The sequence below is a fragment of the Mus pahari genome, chromosome 9 (genome assembly GCF_900095145.1).
Source record: "Mus pahari chromosome 9, PAHARI_EIJ_v1.1, whole genome shotgun sequence".
In the NCBI taxonomy this organism is placed as follows: domain Eukaryota; kingdom Metazoa; phylum Chordata; class Mammalia; order Rodentia; family Muridae; genus Mus; species Mus pahari.
This window is the reverse complement of record NC_034598.1, coordinates 44,101,531-44,115,818: the sequence shown is the minus strand read 5'-3', so window position 1 is coordinate 44,115,818 and position 14,288 is coordinate 44,101,531. Positions and strand designations below refer to the sequence as shown.

The following is a 14,288-nucleotide window of genomic DNA, read 5'->3' as shown; positions in this document are numbered from 1 at the left end:
GAAGGCTTACCTTGGATATTCCAAGATGTTGGCGATGCCAGAACCATGGACACCTTCCAAGGAGAACTGCAGATAGGGTGTGGAACCAGGCAAAGAGAGAATTATGTTGCAATCCACAAAGCTGGAAGGGTGTGTAGCCATCAAAGTACGTTGACATCAAACAGAGATACTGCACTTGGGGTTTGCCCTGCTGAGGTTTGGCCCAGCATTTCCTCACTGTGCCCCTTTTCTTCTTTTTTTGGGGGAATGATAATGTTCATTTTGTGTCATTGTATGTTGGAAATATGTAATTTGCCTTTTGATTTTATCAAGTGTTGCAGTTCTATAATTACATTTATACATGAAAGAGTTGCTATGAGTCTTAGAAAAGACTTTGAAATTTTAAACAGTGCTGATACTGTGATAAACTATGAAGACTTTTGAAATTGAACTTAATACATTTGCACTATGATGTGGCCACCAGCCTATTGGGGCCAGAAAGTTGACTGTGGTGGTTTGAATGAGTATAGCCCTCCTAGGCTCTGTGGTGGTTTGAATATGCTTGGCTCATGGGAAGTTGAAGTGGAAATTTCTGGTTTCTTTGGAGATGCAGGTCATAATGATGTCGCGCTGAGGCAGACAGGTGAAAAAATGTTTTACTAAAGCAGACACCTGAAAGGATGCACAATGATTAGAAAGAATATGAATTTGACCACAGATGGTGAGCAAGGCTGGAGCACTGGTTTGCCTTGCTCTGCCTCACTAGTCTTTGCTGATGATGCTCCTGTACTGGGTTGCCTTGCATTGCTGATCTTCACTTGTCATGAAGTGACTTCACGAAGAGTAACTCACTAAAGAACTTCTCATGATATTCCAGCAGCCTCTTGCAGCCTCCATGGACTCAGGCTGATTGGTGGAGCCTCAAAGTTTCTTCTAGATTGAACTTCTGCTGTCTGCCAAGTGGACTGGACTGAAGCTGCTGATTCGTGTTTGGTGGTTTGCTGGTAGACTGAACTGCTGATATCCCAAGAATGAAGATTGGAATCGCCCCAAAGAACTATTCCTAAACAGGTCCACTTCCCCTGTGTCCTAATAACTTTTCTTTTCTACTTTCTCTGGTGGGCTAGAGGGGAGGTTAAAACGTTTAAGAATCTTTGTTAAAGCTGAGCATGGTGGCCCAGCACTCGGGAGGCAGAGGAAGGCTGATTTCTGAGTTCGAGGCCAGACTGGTCTACAAAGTGAGTTCCAGGACAGCCAGGGCTACAGAGAAACCCTGTCTCAAAAACCAAACCAAACCAAACCAAACCAAAACAAATCAAAAGAATCTTTGTTAAAGTAAGTCCTGAAAAATCAAGTGCCTACTAGGAAGTGTGGCCTCGGAGGAAGTATGTCAGTGTGTGGGTGGGTTTTGAGAGCCTCCTCCTGGCTGCCTGTGGAAGACAGAGTCCTCTCCTGGCTGCCTTCGGATCAAGATGTAGAACTCTTGGCTCCTCTAGCACCAAGTCTGCCTGCACGCTGCCATGATTTGTGCCCTGATGATATTGGACCTGTAAATCAGCTGCAATTAAATGTTGTCCTTTAAGAGTGGCCTTTGTCATGGTGTCTCTTTACAGTGATGGAAACCCTAAGACAGGCTCACATAGCAGAATGCTGGGTCTCCAGTTGGTAGAACTGTTTTGGGGTGATTAGGAGGTATGACCTTGTTAGAGGATGTGTGTCACTGGGTTTTTAAAAGCCTGTGTGAAGTCCAGTCTCTCTTGTTCTATGCTTCTCACTTGAAGCTGAGGTGTAAGTTCTAGCTACTGCTGCAGCACCATGCCTGCCTCTCTGCTGCCGCTCTTCCACCATGGTCATCATGGGCTCACCCCGTCACTGTAAGCAAACCCCCAACTACATGCTTTCTTTTACATGTTGCCTTGGTCATGCTGTCTCTTCACAGCTACAGAACAGTGACTAAGACACTGCCGAGACCAGAAGATGGTGTCAGAGCCCCCTGGAGCTGGAGTTACGGGCACTTGTGATCTACCAGGAGCCAAACTCAGGTCCTTTGCAAGAGCAGCAAGCTCTTAACTGCTGAGTCATGTCCCCATCCCTCAGCACAACTCTTCTCTATGCCTATTTTGTTTCCTGACTGGGAAACCCAACATGGAGAATGTACCTCCATAGCCCCTGGGGCCCGCAATGGCTCTAGTGCCACAACCTTTCATGTGTTAGCCAGGGCTCTCCAGGATATCAGAAGGGAAGGCATTTATTAGACTGGCTCTCAGGAGGATATGGGTTGCATAGTCCAGCAGTGACTACCTACACTGTGCAGCAGCTGACTACCTCTATAAGGCTGGACACCTTAGCAGTCCCAATCTGTCACTGAAGGCCTGAGGGTTCCTAGAGAACCACTGGTCTTCAGTCCACCCTGGAAAGTTGAAAAAAAAAATCTGGGTTCTGATATCAGTGAAGGAAGGTGGCAGCAGTGGAGGCAACAACGGAGTAGATAAACTCACCAGCAAGAAGCAAAGGCCAGGAGGCAAGACAGCCTTCCCCTTAGACTTTACTATAGCTGAGCAGATATCAGAAAGTACTGCCCACTCTGAGGGAAGTTCTCCCTTTAATCCTTCCTGGAGATGCCCTCATGGGCCAGCCAGGCTGGTCTTAGATGACAGTCGAGGTTAGCTAGCACATGTGTCAGAGGTTGGGGTATCGCCCTGTATCTGGCCCCTTGACTGGGAGCTTTGGAAAGGTATTACCACCTCATTGCCCTGGTCTCTGGGACGCTGTCCCTTCCACTCCCTTCCATGACCTCATTTCAATCCGACTCTTGCAAAAGCAGTGAAAGTAGAGATGGGGTCTCTCCAGCCATGGTATGGGGACCTCGGTCCTCTGTTCTATCGGCTCCCCGTGTGCTCAGGCTGGAAATGAGTGTGTGTTGGCATTGCCCTCTGTCACAGCCATCATCTCACTGTGAGATGCAAGGTGGTATATACGGAAGGTACTTCCTTATATAATTCAGGGCAGAGTCTGCACGTGTCATAGGACCCTGAGCTGTGAGGACCTGAGAGTCAGCTACCAGAGGAGGAAGTAGAGAGCCAGAGCCATCTACAAGGGTGCTATGTTTGGAAGCTCACCTGCCATCAGAAGCTCAACAGGCCCTGTGGTCACAGAATGGCTGCTTGAGCAACAGACATTAAAGATAAGCCCAATCATAACCAGGAATCAGAGATGTGGTTTCTTTCTTGTGGCTCTTATAAGGGAAAAAAAATCATGCCCAGAAATCCCTGTGGATTCCATAAACCTACCCACTGGAGGGGCACAGCCTTCTGTGAGATCTGAATCCAGGCTCAACTCTGGAGTCCAGCACAGATGGGTCATCTCAGCACTCAGGAGGTTGAAGCCAGCTTGGGCTACATGGTGAGACCCTGTCGCCTCTTGTCCTCCACTCCAAAAGAAAGACACGAAGGGTGGAACACTGAGCTGTACACCTCAGACCTAGCTCCAACACTGGGATAGAATGGGGGCCTCAGAATCCATAGGTGGGCATTCTTCTGTTGCTGTGGTAACCACAGGTCCATTTGGGTGCTGAGGGAGTGAGGTTAAAGGGTTAGGAGGGGCTGCACACATGGGGGAACTTGGTGAACACCGGGCCAGTTTGATCAGTAACCCAATTCCAGAGGTCGAGACTTTGGGAGAGTCAGAGCAGGGACAGAACGATGGCAATTTGGACCTTGAGAGTGAGCCATTTGAGAGCCAATGGTTGCAGGGCTCTAAGGCCACTTCAGGGCGAACCTCAGAAGACCCAGAGGAGGAAATCCCCCCAGAGGAGATGGCTGGGGAAGAGCTCCCTGAGACCTCCAATCTGGATGGTTCTCTTCGACAAGACCTGGAGGTGGAAGTGGTTGAAATGAGGTGGGTTTTGGGGACCCAGTGGGCAGGTAGGTGCCAAGGAGGCAGATGCTAACACACCAGTCTATCCTGGCCACCTTTGTTGTCCTTCCGCTTGGAGACCCCCCAGCTTCCCAGAGGCAGGGGACGCTGCTGGTAGCTCTGTCCTCCTCCAGGTCCTCAGTAAACACGGGGGAGAGAAGTGAATGTTGTGTTCATGCTCCCAACAGTCCCGGAAGGCGGGAGCCGACTTCTTCTGGTTCTGTGGCTCAGGGCTCAGTTTCTGGACAGTGTGGGGCCTGGGTGACAGCAAACTCACCCAGTGTCGCTGATCCAGGGACCCAGAGCTGACTGGAGGCTCCTGGTGGGGGAGCAAGATTGCTCTGTAAGCTCCACGACACATCAGGGTGGACCGGTGGGCCCTGATGCCACACTCTTTTGCAGCCATCTGTCCATCACTGAGCGGACTCCCAGCGTCTCCACAGCCAAGGGCAGGAAAAAGAGGAGCCGGAGGCTGCTGGAGCTGGCGAAGCCTAAGACCAACTGGCAATGTCTGAGAGACAGGTGAGGGCTGGGGCCTATGGGGTGATGAGGCAGTAGGCAACCTGGCCTGCCGTGCTCTTTTGACACCCGGACACCCAACCCATGACCCCTGTGGCATCTTGGGCAGGACACGTAGAGAATAAACGGACTGTTGGGAGGCACCAGGCAAGGCACCAGAGGTGGGACCTTTCCTTGGGTGGTACCCAGAGGAAAAGTGAGGAATCTGGGAGCCAGTGGGGACCCAGAGGCAAAGGCAGGGCCTGGGACCCTGTCTCATCGCAGGACGGGGCGCTGTTGTAAGGGCTATGCCTGGATTTCCCCACGCAAGACCAACTTGCAGTTCTGCATGTATTGGTGAGTTGGGGTGTCCCCTCCCTCTGTCACCTGCCCATGTCAGGGACATGCCAGGCTCCAAGGATACACCTGAGCTGCCTTCTCTCCAGGGACCAAGTTCTAGGGGTGGAGGGCTCTAGAGCTAGGGCTGTCCTGCCTCTGCCTTCCTGCTGTGCACTAGGCCTGCTGGGCTGTGTCCGTGTACCTGAGGGGCCGAGCTCTCCAGGCTGCACTTGGCCTTTTCACGTGCTCTATCTTGGAATATGGGCCTCACTCTAGATAATCTGTGTTTCCCCTGGTGCTTGCTGCCCTAAGCCAGCCTGACCTTCTGTTCCTCTGACTGCGTTTCCTGGTCCCCAGCCTCCTGTCCATTGTTCCAGGGCCTCAGGCTTCCCTTCCCTAGCAGAGCACAGGGCATTGGGCACAGGGCACCTTGCCCTGAGCTGCTCGGCTGTATTCTAGGCCTTCTGTGTACTGGACTGAGCGATTTATCGAGGACACCACATTGACCATCACGGTCCCCGGTAGGTTCTGCCTCTCTGGGGCAGCCTGGGTGTCCTCTGCCTGGTCCAGGGCCTGCTGGTTCCACTCAGTATGTGGCTACCAGACACCTTCCTAGGCCACTCTCAGGACTCCAGTCCTTCCCCACCTCCCTGAGTGGCTGGAACCCTGTGGGATTGCAGGGAGAAGGGTTCAGGGCAGTCCCTAAGACAAATCTGGGCAGGGCTAGTATTTATATTACAGAGATTCCACCTTTCTTCCCAAATGGGATCCATCATCTTTGAGCACAAAGACTCCTTCAAATAAAGTCCCCCGACAAGAGCTCCTCTGTGGATGAGTGTAGCCAAGGATGACCTCTCTTGGGGCTCTAGTCTCATCCATTCCCCCTACCCCAACCCTAGAAATCCTAGGCCAGTACCAACTTCAGACAAAAACCTAGTTTAAGAGCCTCTTAGGTTTAAGCACAGGCAGGAAGGAGCCAGTCTTGTCTGTTGTATTATGCCTGTGGCTGGGGACACTTTTGGCCAAGTGTCTGCCCATGTCTCTAGCCTGTGCCCAGTGCCTGGACCCATGGAGGGCTAAGTAGAACCCTGGGGTGGAGGGTGGGCCTGCTGAGGCCCAGGGTAGCTGGGATGACCAGGCTATTTCTGTCCAGTGGTGTCCCAGCGCGTGGAGGAGCTTTCGAGGCCCAAGCGGTTCTACCAGGAATATTACAACAATAACAGGTAAGGGGAGGGGGCAGAGGGTCTGAGCCTCTTCCTGTTTCATTCTGAGAGGGGCTTAGCGTGCCCTGCTTCTGAGTGCCGAGCCTCAAGAGGTCTAGCCAATGTCTCTTAGCTGTCTGACCTTGGGGATCAAGGGGATGACACCCACCGGTGATCCATCAGCCTGGCTTTGATCAGCATGAGTGACATTGGCACTCATGACCGCGGGTTATAGAGGAGGGACCTGGAGGACATTCATGCTTTCTGAAGCCTGTCCTCAGAGCTCCTCGGGCAAACCTTTGCTGTCTTTACTACACACTGATGGCTGAGGGGGGACCTGTGCCACCACTGTGTCTATGCGCAGCCCTGTTCTGTGTTAGTGCCATACTGTCATCTGAGTTGGGGGAAGTCGTGCTTACATGCGGCTGGTGATGTTCCTTGTGCTGGGTGGATTTCAGGGCGAGCTGCTGCATTCCAGCTTCTGGCGGGAGGGTTGGAGTTAGCTGTCGCTGAAGCTCGGGTAGGCAGCATTTGTTCTTGGAGAGGGCGGAGACAGGTCTTGATTTTACCCTCTGAGCTCAGGGTAGTCACTGCTCTAGCCCTTTGTGGCTCCTGATGGAAAGGGGAGCTGGCCCTTTGCCACACAGGAAAGTTAAGAAAGAAAGGGAGGATGCCTCACGCTCTGGGTCAGACACCCGGGAGAGGCCCTTCACGGGATTTCCTCTGGGAGGTATTTTGTACCCCAGCGTCTTTAGGCTCACCCATCCCAGGAACATTCTGGGAAAGACCATGCACATACAGTTAGTCACCCACAGCTCTGCAGAGGAGTGGGGGTGATGGCTGAACTCCAAGTGCCTTTCAGGACAACGCCCATCTGGTCCATCCCTCGGTCCACTCTGGAATACCAAGCTTCTAACCGGCTGAAGCAACTGGCTACCCCGAAGGTTCGCAATAACATCTGGAGCATTAACATGTCTGAGGTAGGCAGCACTTGCCATACACTCTTAAGTGTTTGGGACAGTGGGGACAGCTGCCTTTGGATGCAGGTGAGAGGATGGGGGCACAGCCTCTATGGGGTAGGGGTGGGGCTCACTGGGTCATCTGAAAAACCTCTGTCCTCCCTCTCTGGCCCTTGAGCCTTATCACCCTCTCCTGCCACCTGGGATCAATCCAATGTTTGATCACTCTCGGTCATCACAGCATCTGGTCTCTGGGGTTCTGTGATGGAGGAGCATCACCTAAAGGGATGTGACCAGTTACTCTGTGTGGTCACCTAGATCTGCTTTTTAATAATTTTAAAGTCCCTCTGGGGCTCCCTGGCTGTTGATTCAGTCTTAGTTGAATCAGCAAACTCCAGGCTCAGTGAGAGACGCAGTCTCCAAACACAAGGTGGAGAGCTAGTACAGTTCTGAACACCTTGAGTCCCAGGCAAGAGACAGACAGATTTCTATGAGCTTGAGGCCAGCCCAGTCTACATAGCAAATTCTAGGCTAATCAGGGCTTCATAGGGTAGCTGTGAATTAAACTGCTCTGGCTCTCAGTGGGTCGCCTGTATACTGTACCTGCCCATGAGCTCTCTGGATTCTTGAATGGAAGACACAAACACACACACACACACACACACACACACACACACACACGCACACGCACACGCACACGCGCACGCGCACGCGCACACGCACACGCACACACACCAGCTAATTTTGATGTCTTGACTAGCTCAATGGTTGGGCACTTCTTTTTTTTTTTTTCTGTTTTGGTTTTTCGAGACAGGGTTTCTCTGTGTAGCCCTGGCTGCCCTGGAACTCACTCTGTAGACCAGGCTGGCCTCAAACAAAGAAATCCGCCTGCCTCTGCCTCCCGAGTGCTGGTATTAAAGGTGTGCGCCACCACGCCTGGCGGTTGGGCACTTCTAAACCTCCCAGTGGCTACCACACACTTCCTTCTGGCATTCTCGGCTTAGCACCTTCTAAATCTATTTTACCCTTGCTGCCCTGTTACCTTCAGGGGCCCCCTCCCCCCATGGGGCCGCACCCCTTCCCTCCTACATGGCTTCTCTCCTGCAGCTCCTAAGTCTGACCTGACCCCTCTCCCTCCGAGTCATGGCGGTGACTCCTCCTCTCCTTCCTCTTACTCAGACCCTTGCCCATGCAGTCTAAAAGTCCCACCCCGGCTCCTTGCCCACCCATTGGCTGTCTGGCAGTTCTTTACTATCAGTCGCAGGCAGCTGGGGGCAGGGACCCTGAGGTCTGAGAACCAGTCCCTAACACATAGAGAGACCATCTCCCAACCCAAAAACCTGTGGAGGGTGGTGGTGCCCGCCTTTAATCTCAGCACTACAGAGGCAGGAGAGGGAGGATCTCTGTGAGCTTGAATCCAGCTTGGTCTACATAATGAGTGCCAGGACAGTCAGGGCTATGTAGAGAGATTCTGTTAAAGAAAGAACCAACAATAAAAAAGTCACTGCCAACCCAGCACTCATGGGATGGATGTAGGAACATCAAGAGTTCGGGGCCACCTTCAGTCACTCAGTGAGTTCAAGGCCAGCCTGGGCTACGTTAGACCCTGTTTCAAAAACACATAAAAAAGTCTCAGCAGCTTGCCACTCCCGTCATACACTACCATACATGTTTCTAATAGACAAGGAACATTTAAAGCAGATAAAATCTCTCTCCCCCCCAAATTCCTTAATATTAAAGGGTATGGCCTGCATGGAATTCCCTGCCGGTCTCAGTCCTGACTTTTGAACTTGCTTCTCATTTGGATCCAAATGAGAACATGGTTCTTCCCACCCACTGCCTTTGCTTCCCCGTTCTCACACTCGGAGGTGTGCTCACTTTCCTGCAGGCCTGCATCCAGGTTGCTCCCGTGTCTCCGGGCTGCAATCCCCTATGACCTCCATGATCACTGGGACAGACCCTCTGGAGAGACCAGGTTCCTGGACCTGGGAATGAGTGGCTCCCCTGTAACCGCTGAAGGTCTCACCTCAGCCAGGCCCAGGCTTTACCTAGAAACCTTCCCATTCACGCTCGTCCTAACACACAGGGTCCACCTGTCTTCTCACCTGTACTGTTACTCCTGATACTGTTCCTCATGTAGTCTTGAAACCAAGTCACCAGGGCTGGGTCTGTGTCTTCCTGTGTGCCTTGCTCTCATAGAACTCAAGAAGCCCTGCTAGATTGCCGGTACATGTAGTACATGTAGGCCTCTCTTTGGGCCTGCCAGGGAACAGGCTTGAAAAGGGGACCCGTTAGAGGGTCAGTAGGGAAGACTCAGGCTGGAAAATGCAGCGGCTTTTCAAAGGTGGGTGATGAGCGGCAGCCACAGATCTAATTCTGAGGTTTTGGACAATGGAGCCTGTGAGGTGGCCTAGGAGCACTGGTTGCTTTCATCTAGAGGACCTGGGCTCCACCCATCCACTTCGTGCCCCTGGTGGTGCACAACCGGCTGGAACTCCAGTTGTAGAGGATCTACCACCCTCTTCTGGCTACTGCTGGTACTGCACATATGAGATGCACTGTCCCACATATACATAAAAATTATTAAAGTATGTATATATATTTAAAAGAACGTACCTTAGGGAAATATCTGCCTTGGCCTTCCCTTTTCCATGTCAGCAGCCCCTCTGTGGCCTCTCCCTTCCGCCTTGGCAGTCCCTCTGTGGTCTCCATCTCAGCAGCCCCTCACGGTGTTGCCAGACTCTCACTGCAGCAGCCTCTGTTGTCCCTGCCCCTCGCACCTCAGAAGCTCATTTTGTGCTTACCCTCCTCCGTGTGTTAGGCATTCACAGTGCAATCCTTGGCTTATGTGGAAGCCTTTGAACCCGTGCCCCACATTGGTCAGGTGAATCCAGCTTTGCATGCACGCTGTGCACTGATGACAAGACAGAGCTTCGAGGTCCCAGGAACCCCTCAAAGCTGTGCCCTGAGCTGCTCTTCTGTGGCTGTGCATGGAGTCTCTGCTGCCACATTTGCACCAGGGTCTTTTTAAGCCTGTGACTGTCCACCTACAGCTTGCTTTTTCTCTATCATATTCATTCTGAGACAGGGTTTCACTCTGTAGACCAGGCTGGCCGCCTCCATTTGACAAGGATGTCTGCCTCTGCTTCCCAAATGCCGGATTAGAGGTGTGCACCACCATGCTGGGCTATTCCTAGTTCTGGTATTTTGCTTTATGGTTTACCTTCCCAAAGCAACTGAAAGCATTGTGTGGTGTCCCTGGAGAGGGGCTCTTGATGTGTTATGGCTACTAAGCCTTGTTGAACACGTTGCAAAGCTGATTTCTCCCTGGGAGGCAGGGCGTGCCTGCTCTGCACACTGCTGAGTCGTGACCAATTCAGTCTCCCTCTGTTCCTGTTTCCAGATTTCCCATGTGTCCAGAGCAGCCCAGATGGCAGTCCCGACCCCACGGACGCTTCGGCTGGCAAAGCCCAGGCCCCCAGCCACCCTGTTGGAAGAGTGGGACCCTATGCCAAAACCCAAGCCTTACGTGTCAGACTATAACCGCCTTCTTCAGCTGGCAAGTGAGTGGATGCCCTGGCGGATGTGGGGTGGAGACACGGGATGTGGTGAGGAGACACGGGTTGGAGGCCTGTGCTTGCTGGGTGTGTGGCTTCCTTGTGCATTGCTGTCTGAATCCTGGATCCTGACAGAGGTTATAATAGCTGAGGGCACAGGCAGAGCAAGCTGGTGTGGAGATGAAGCTGAGGGCAAGTGCCAGGCAGACAGGCTGAGTTGTGAGGGCTGCTTTGGAGCAATTGCTTGCTTTGATCCCCTTTTGGGTGAAAGTTGAATATTTCTTTACCAGTGACAGCAGTAAGGCACGATCATCATGGAAAAGACAAACGAACCTAAAGAAGAAAATAAAAGTAAAACCTAGTGTCACAACCTAGTGTCCACACGCTTTGTACACATGGTGCAGAGCCCATGTGGACAAGTTCACATGTATCTTCCAGGCTTCCCCCCAACCCTCACCGCACACTGACCAGGCCGGAACCCCGTGGACTGACCCTGTAGCACAGTGTTGCCCCACTGTGTGACTCTCACCCCCAGTATGCAGTGGCCAGCGGGGTTTGGTAACCTTCGGCAGTTGCCTTGCATGTTGGTGGCCTCAGGACGCCCCCTCCTGCGTCATTCCTGCACCCTGTTCACCTCAGACCCTGGAGCCATGGTGTGGTCTGCATGCTTTTTTTTTTTTTTTTTTTTTTTTTCTTGCACCCGAATCACTGCCTGTGCTTGATGCTTGCCCGGGTGTGTCTGGTTGCATACTGTCCACTGTGTGCTGGCCCTGAGAGGCCAGCAGCTTGCAGTCACTGAGTCTGGGGTGCTCTTGTCTGACTCCTGTAGAGCAGATGGCCTTTTGGGATTCCCAGCTCTCTCTGTCCCAGGTTTTGGTTTACAGTTTGCAGGTGCTCTGTATAGGAGATGGTCACTAGTCCTTTGTCAGACTTCCTGAGGTGACAGGGTACAGTTGGAGCTCTGCACCTGCCAGGTGCTTGCCTGCCACTGGCAGATGGGGGTGTGTGTTTGGCTGTGGGTGGGAGCATGCTCCCAGCTCTGTTTCCTCAGTCCTGTCGGGGCTGGAGGGCGTCTCCTCTCCACTGACATACTGTGCTTCACAGAGTTTAAACACCCAGATGTTGGGGCTAGACAGACGGCTCAGCAGTTAAGAGCATTGGCTGCTCTTCCAGAGGACCGGGGCCCGATTCCTCTCAGCACCCACATGGCAGCTCACAACCGTCAGTAACTCCAGCTCCCGGAGCAGACACGCTCTTCTGGCCTCTGCCTGCACCAGGCACATGTGTGGTGCACAGCACTGCATACAGACAATACTAATCATATTATTAAATAATAAAATCGTTCTTAAAAAGAAATGAAAGCTTCAGTGGTCTGAGCCCAGGGCGGGTTGACCCCCTGCCTTGGGACCACCAAGTCCCAGACACTGGCTCATGAGACCTTACTTTAGAGCACTTGCATTCTGAGGGAAAAAGCTTGTATTAGCTGCTTTTCTCTCTTGCTGTGACAAAGTACCCAAAGAAAGGACCTGAGGGGACAGCCCACCCTGTGGGACTGCCATGAGGGGACAGCAAGTGAGGGGCAGCTGGTCACACTGTGTCGGCAGTCAGGAAACAGATACGGATGCAGGTGTAGAGGTCTTTGCTGCTTTGTGGGTTCTTCTTTCTCCCATCCTTCACCCCTTTTCTTCCAACCTTTTAACCCAACACTAGATAAGAAAGAAGAAAGAATAGAGGGGAAAGGAACGAGATCTCTGAATAACGTCAGGGGCTACAAAGTAGCCATCAGACTGCTTCCTGCTGATTAGGAGTGTGGGATTCCTTGGGGCAAGTTGGATCTTTGCTGTTTCAAAATCTACTTTTTTTCTTTTTGTTTCTTCTTTGTGCATGACTACTTAACAAACCACGGCCAACATCCAACACCTCACCCTTTCTCTCAGGGCCCTAGCTGAAAAGTCCCCAGAATTCCAAATGCCACAGGAACTATCTGCAGCTGGCAAAACCACGCCTCTGCTAGAGCATGAGGCAAATCACCGTCAGCTGCCGCAGACAGTCCAAAGCAGCCCCACACCCCACACCTAGGTTTAAAACAAAAACATAGTCTTTCAATATTTCTGTGTTTTTTTAAAGAGAAATAAAAAATCCAGAATTCTCACTGCATGCTGGCAGTCACCTTGCTTTTTCAGTTCTCAGCCTGGGATTCGAGGCCCTGGGCAGGATGGTGTTGCCACATTCAGGGTGGACTTTCCTTGCTTTGTTGACCCTTTTGAGAGAGAGCTTCTTGTGGATACACCCACAGCTGTGTTTCCGTGTGGTTCTCTATCACAGGGATCTACTTTCCCTCCCCAGGGCTTCAGTGCAATGTCTTCTATACCCCACCCCTATAGGACCCCCAGAGATATAGCGGACACAGACAAGGCTCCCGGCTTCCCCAGGTGGAGAAAGACCATGTTCTCCCTGGTACTCGTGGCCTTCTTTCTGAGTGCTGTGACCAACTGAGACGTCTTCACCATTCACCCTCTTAAAAGGTGGCTTTCAACATCTTCACAAAGTTTTCCAATCATCACCTACACAGTTCCAGAAAATTCTGTCACTACAAAAGAAAGCTTTATCCTCATGAGAAGTCACTTGCTCCCCTCTCTAGTGCTTGGCACCTCTAAATTCACTTCCTTCTCTGGATTCACCTGCCCTGGACGTTTCCTGTCATGGAATCCCCCAGTTCTTCTCTGGTGTCTGGTTCTCTTACTGTCCTTGAGCTCCCCATCCACCATGCTGAGCTGTTTCAGAGCCTTAGTCCTGATCGTGGCTGTGTAATACTCTGAATACATGTGGATGCTGTGTGCTCCGAATTCGACGCTGTGGGCGTGGCCCACACATACCTATCACTCATTTGCTGATGGGCAGACCCGGCTTGGAGCTTTGCCTGAGAACTCTGAGCCTGGTGCTGTCCCTCTCTTTTGCCCTTTAGCACCCAAGGCCCTGTCAGAAAAGTGCGTTCCTGATCGCAGTCCTCAGTGGGAGGTCCTGGATGTCACCAAGAACGCGGTGGCCAGTTCACGGATCATCTCCCTGGCCCAGCCCAAAATTCGAAAGGACCTCAACGAGGGCTACAACCCATACTACATCTCCCCAGCCTCTCTGGTGGCTCAGGCATCTCCTCGCATTTATGAGCTTGCCACCCCCAAATACATCACCAAGAAAGTGTGACAACCAAGCGTACTCTCCGGCTCACCCCCAGTAAACACCAAGTGCATCCTCGCCTGTGTGCGTGAATTGATGAGCTTTGTGGCTTGGGCAGGGGCGGGTGGGGACGCCAGAGGCCAGAACAATAATAATGTTATTTTCGTATTCTACCTGCGATGTGCAGCCATTTTATTTCCCAAGCTTCTCTTGCCATCCTGAGAGACTGTGAGGCTGGCCTCAGCCCCTCGCCTGTCTCCCAAGATGTCTCCATCTAGCTGCCTCCCACATGCCTTAAGGGTTTCAAGCTCAGCCCCACGGTCCTTGTAGTGACCTGATGAGGGGGTGATCATCCTCATAGGGGGCTCCTGCCACGGTCCTCAGTTTCACTGTTTACATTGTCATAGGGTTACGGTGTTTGCAGTGAGGCCAGGAGGGAACACTTCACTGCACAAGCCAGGGGACACCCAGCAAAAAGGGCCTTTTTTTTTTTTTTTTCCCGGAATCTGAGCACATGGCTTCCAGAGCTGGGAGAAAGAGACTTTTGTCCCTCAGTCCCTCAGACGTGGGCAGCTGGTTATGCAGAGCAGATGGACTGTTCAGGCTCCAGGTTCCTAGCAAACCACCGGCAGCAGGGCTCATCATCTTTCAGGTCTGTAATG

At 52.1% G+C, this 14,288-nt stretch overlaps 1 protein-coding gene across 2 annotated transcripts; it reads left to right on the top strand.

The window, feature by feature from the left end:
- The first annotated feature begins 3,523 nt into the window (after positions 1–3,523).
- On the top strand, positions 3,524–13,704 carry Theg (theg spermatid protein). Of its 2 annotated transcripts, XM_021205652.1 has the most exons (8): positions 3,524–3,876; positions 4,297–4,416; positions 4,678–4,749; positions 5,191–5,252; positions 5,885–5,954; positions 6,796–6,913; positions 10,296–10,455; positions 13,415–13,704. In XM_021205652.1, the coding sequence occupies exons 1-8, from the start codon at positions 3,590–3,592 to the stop codon at positions 13,651–13,653; spliced, it is 1,128 nt and encodes a 375-aa protein (XP_021061311.1). In that variant the 5' UTR covers positions 3,524–3,589; the 3' UTR covers positions 13,654–13,704. The 2 variants fall into 2 exon arrangements, with proteins under 2 accessions (XP_021061311.1, XP_021061312.1); XM_021205653.1 differs by lacking the exon at positions 4,678–4,749.
- Positions 13,705–14,288: the final 584 nt, after the last annotated feature.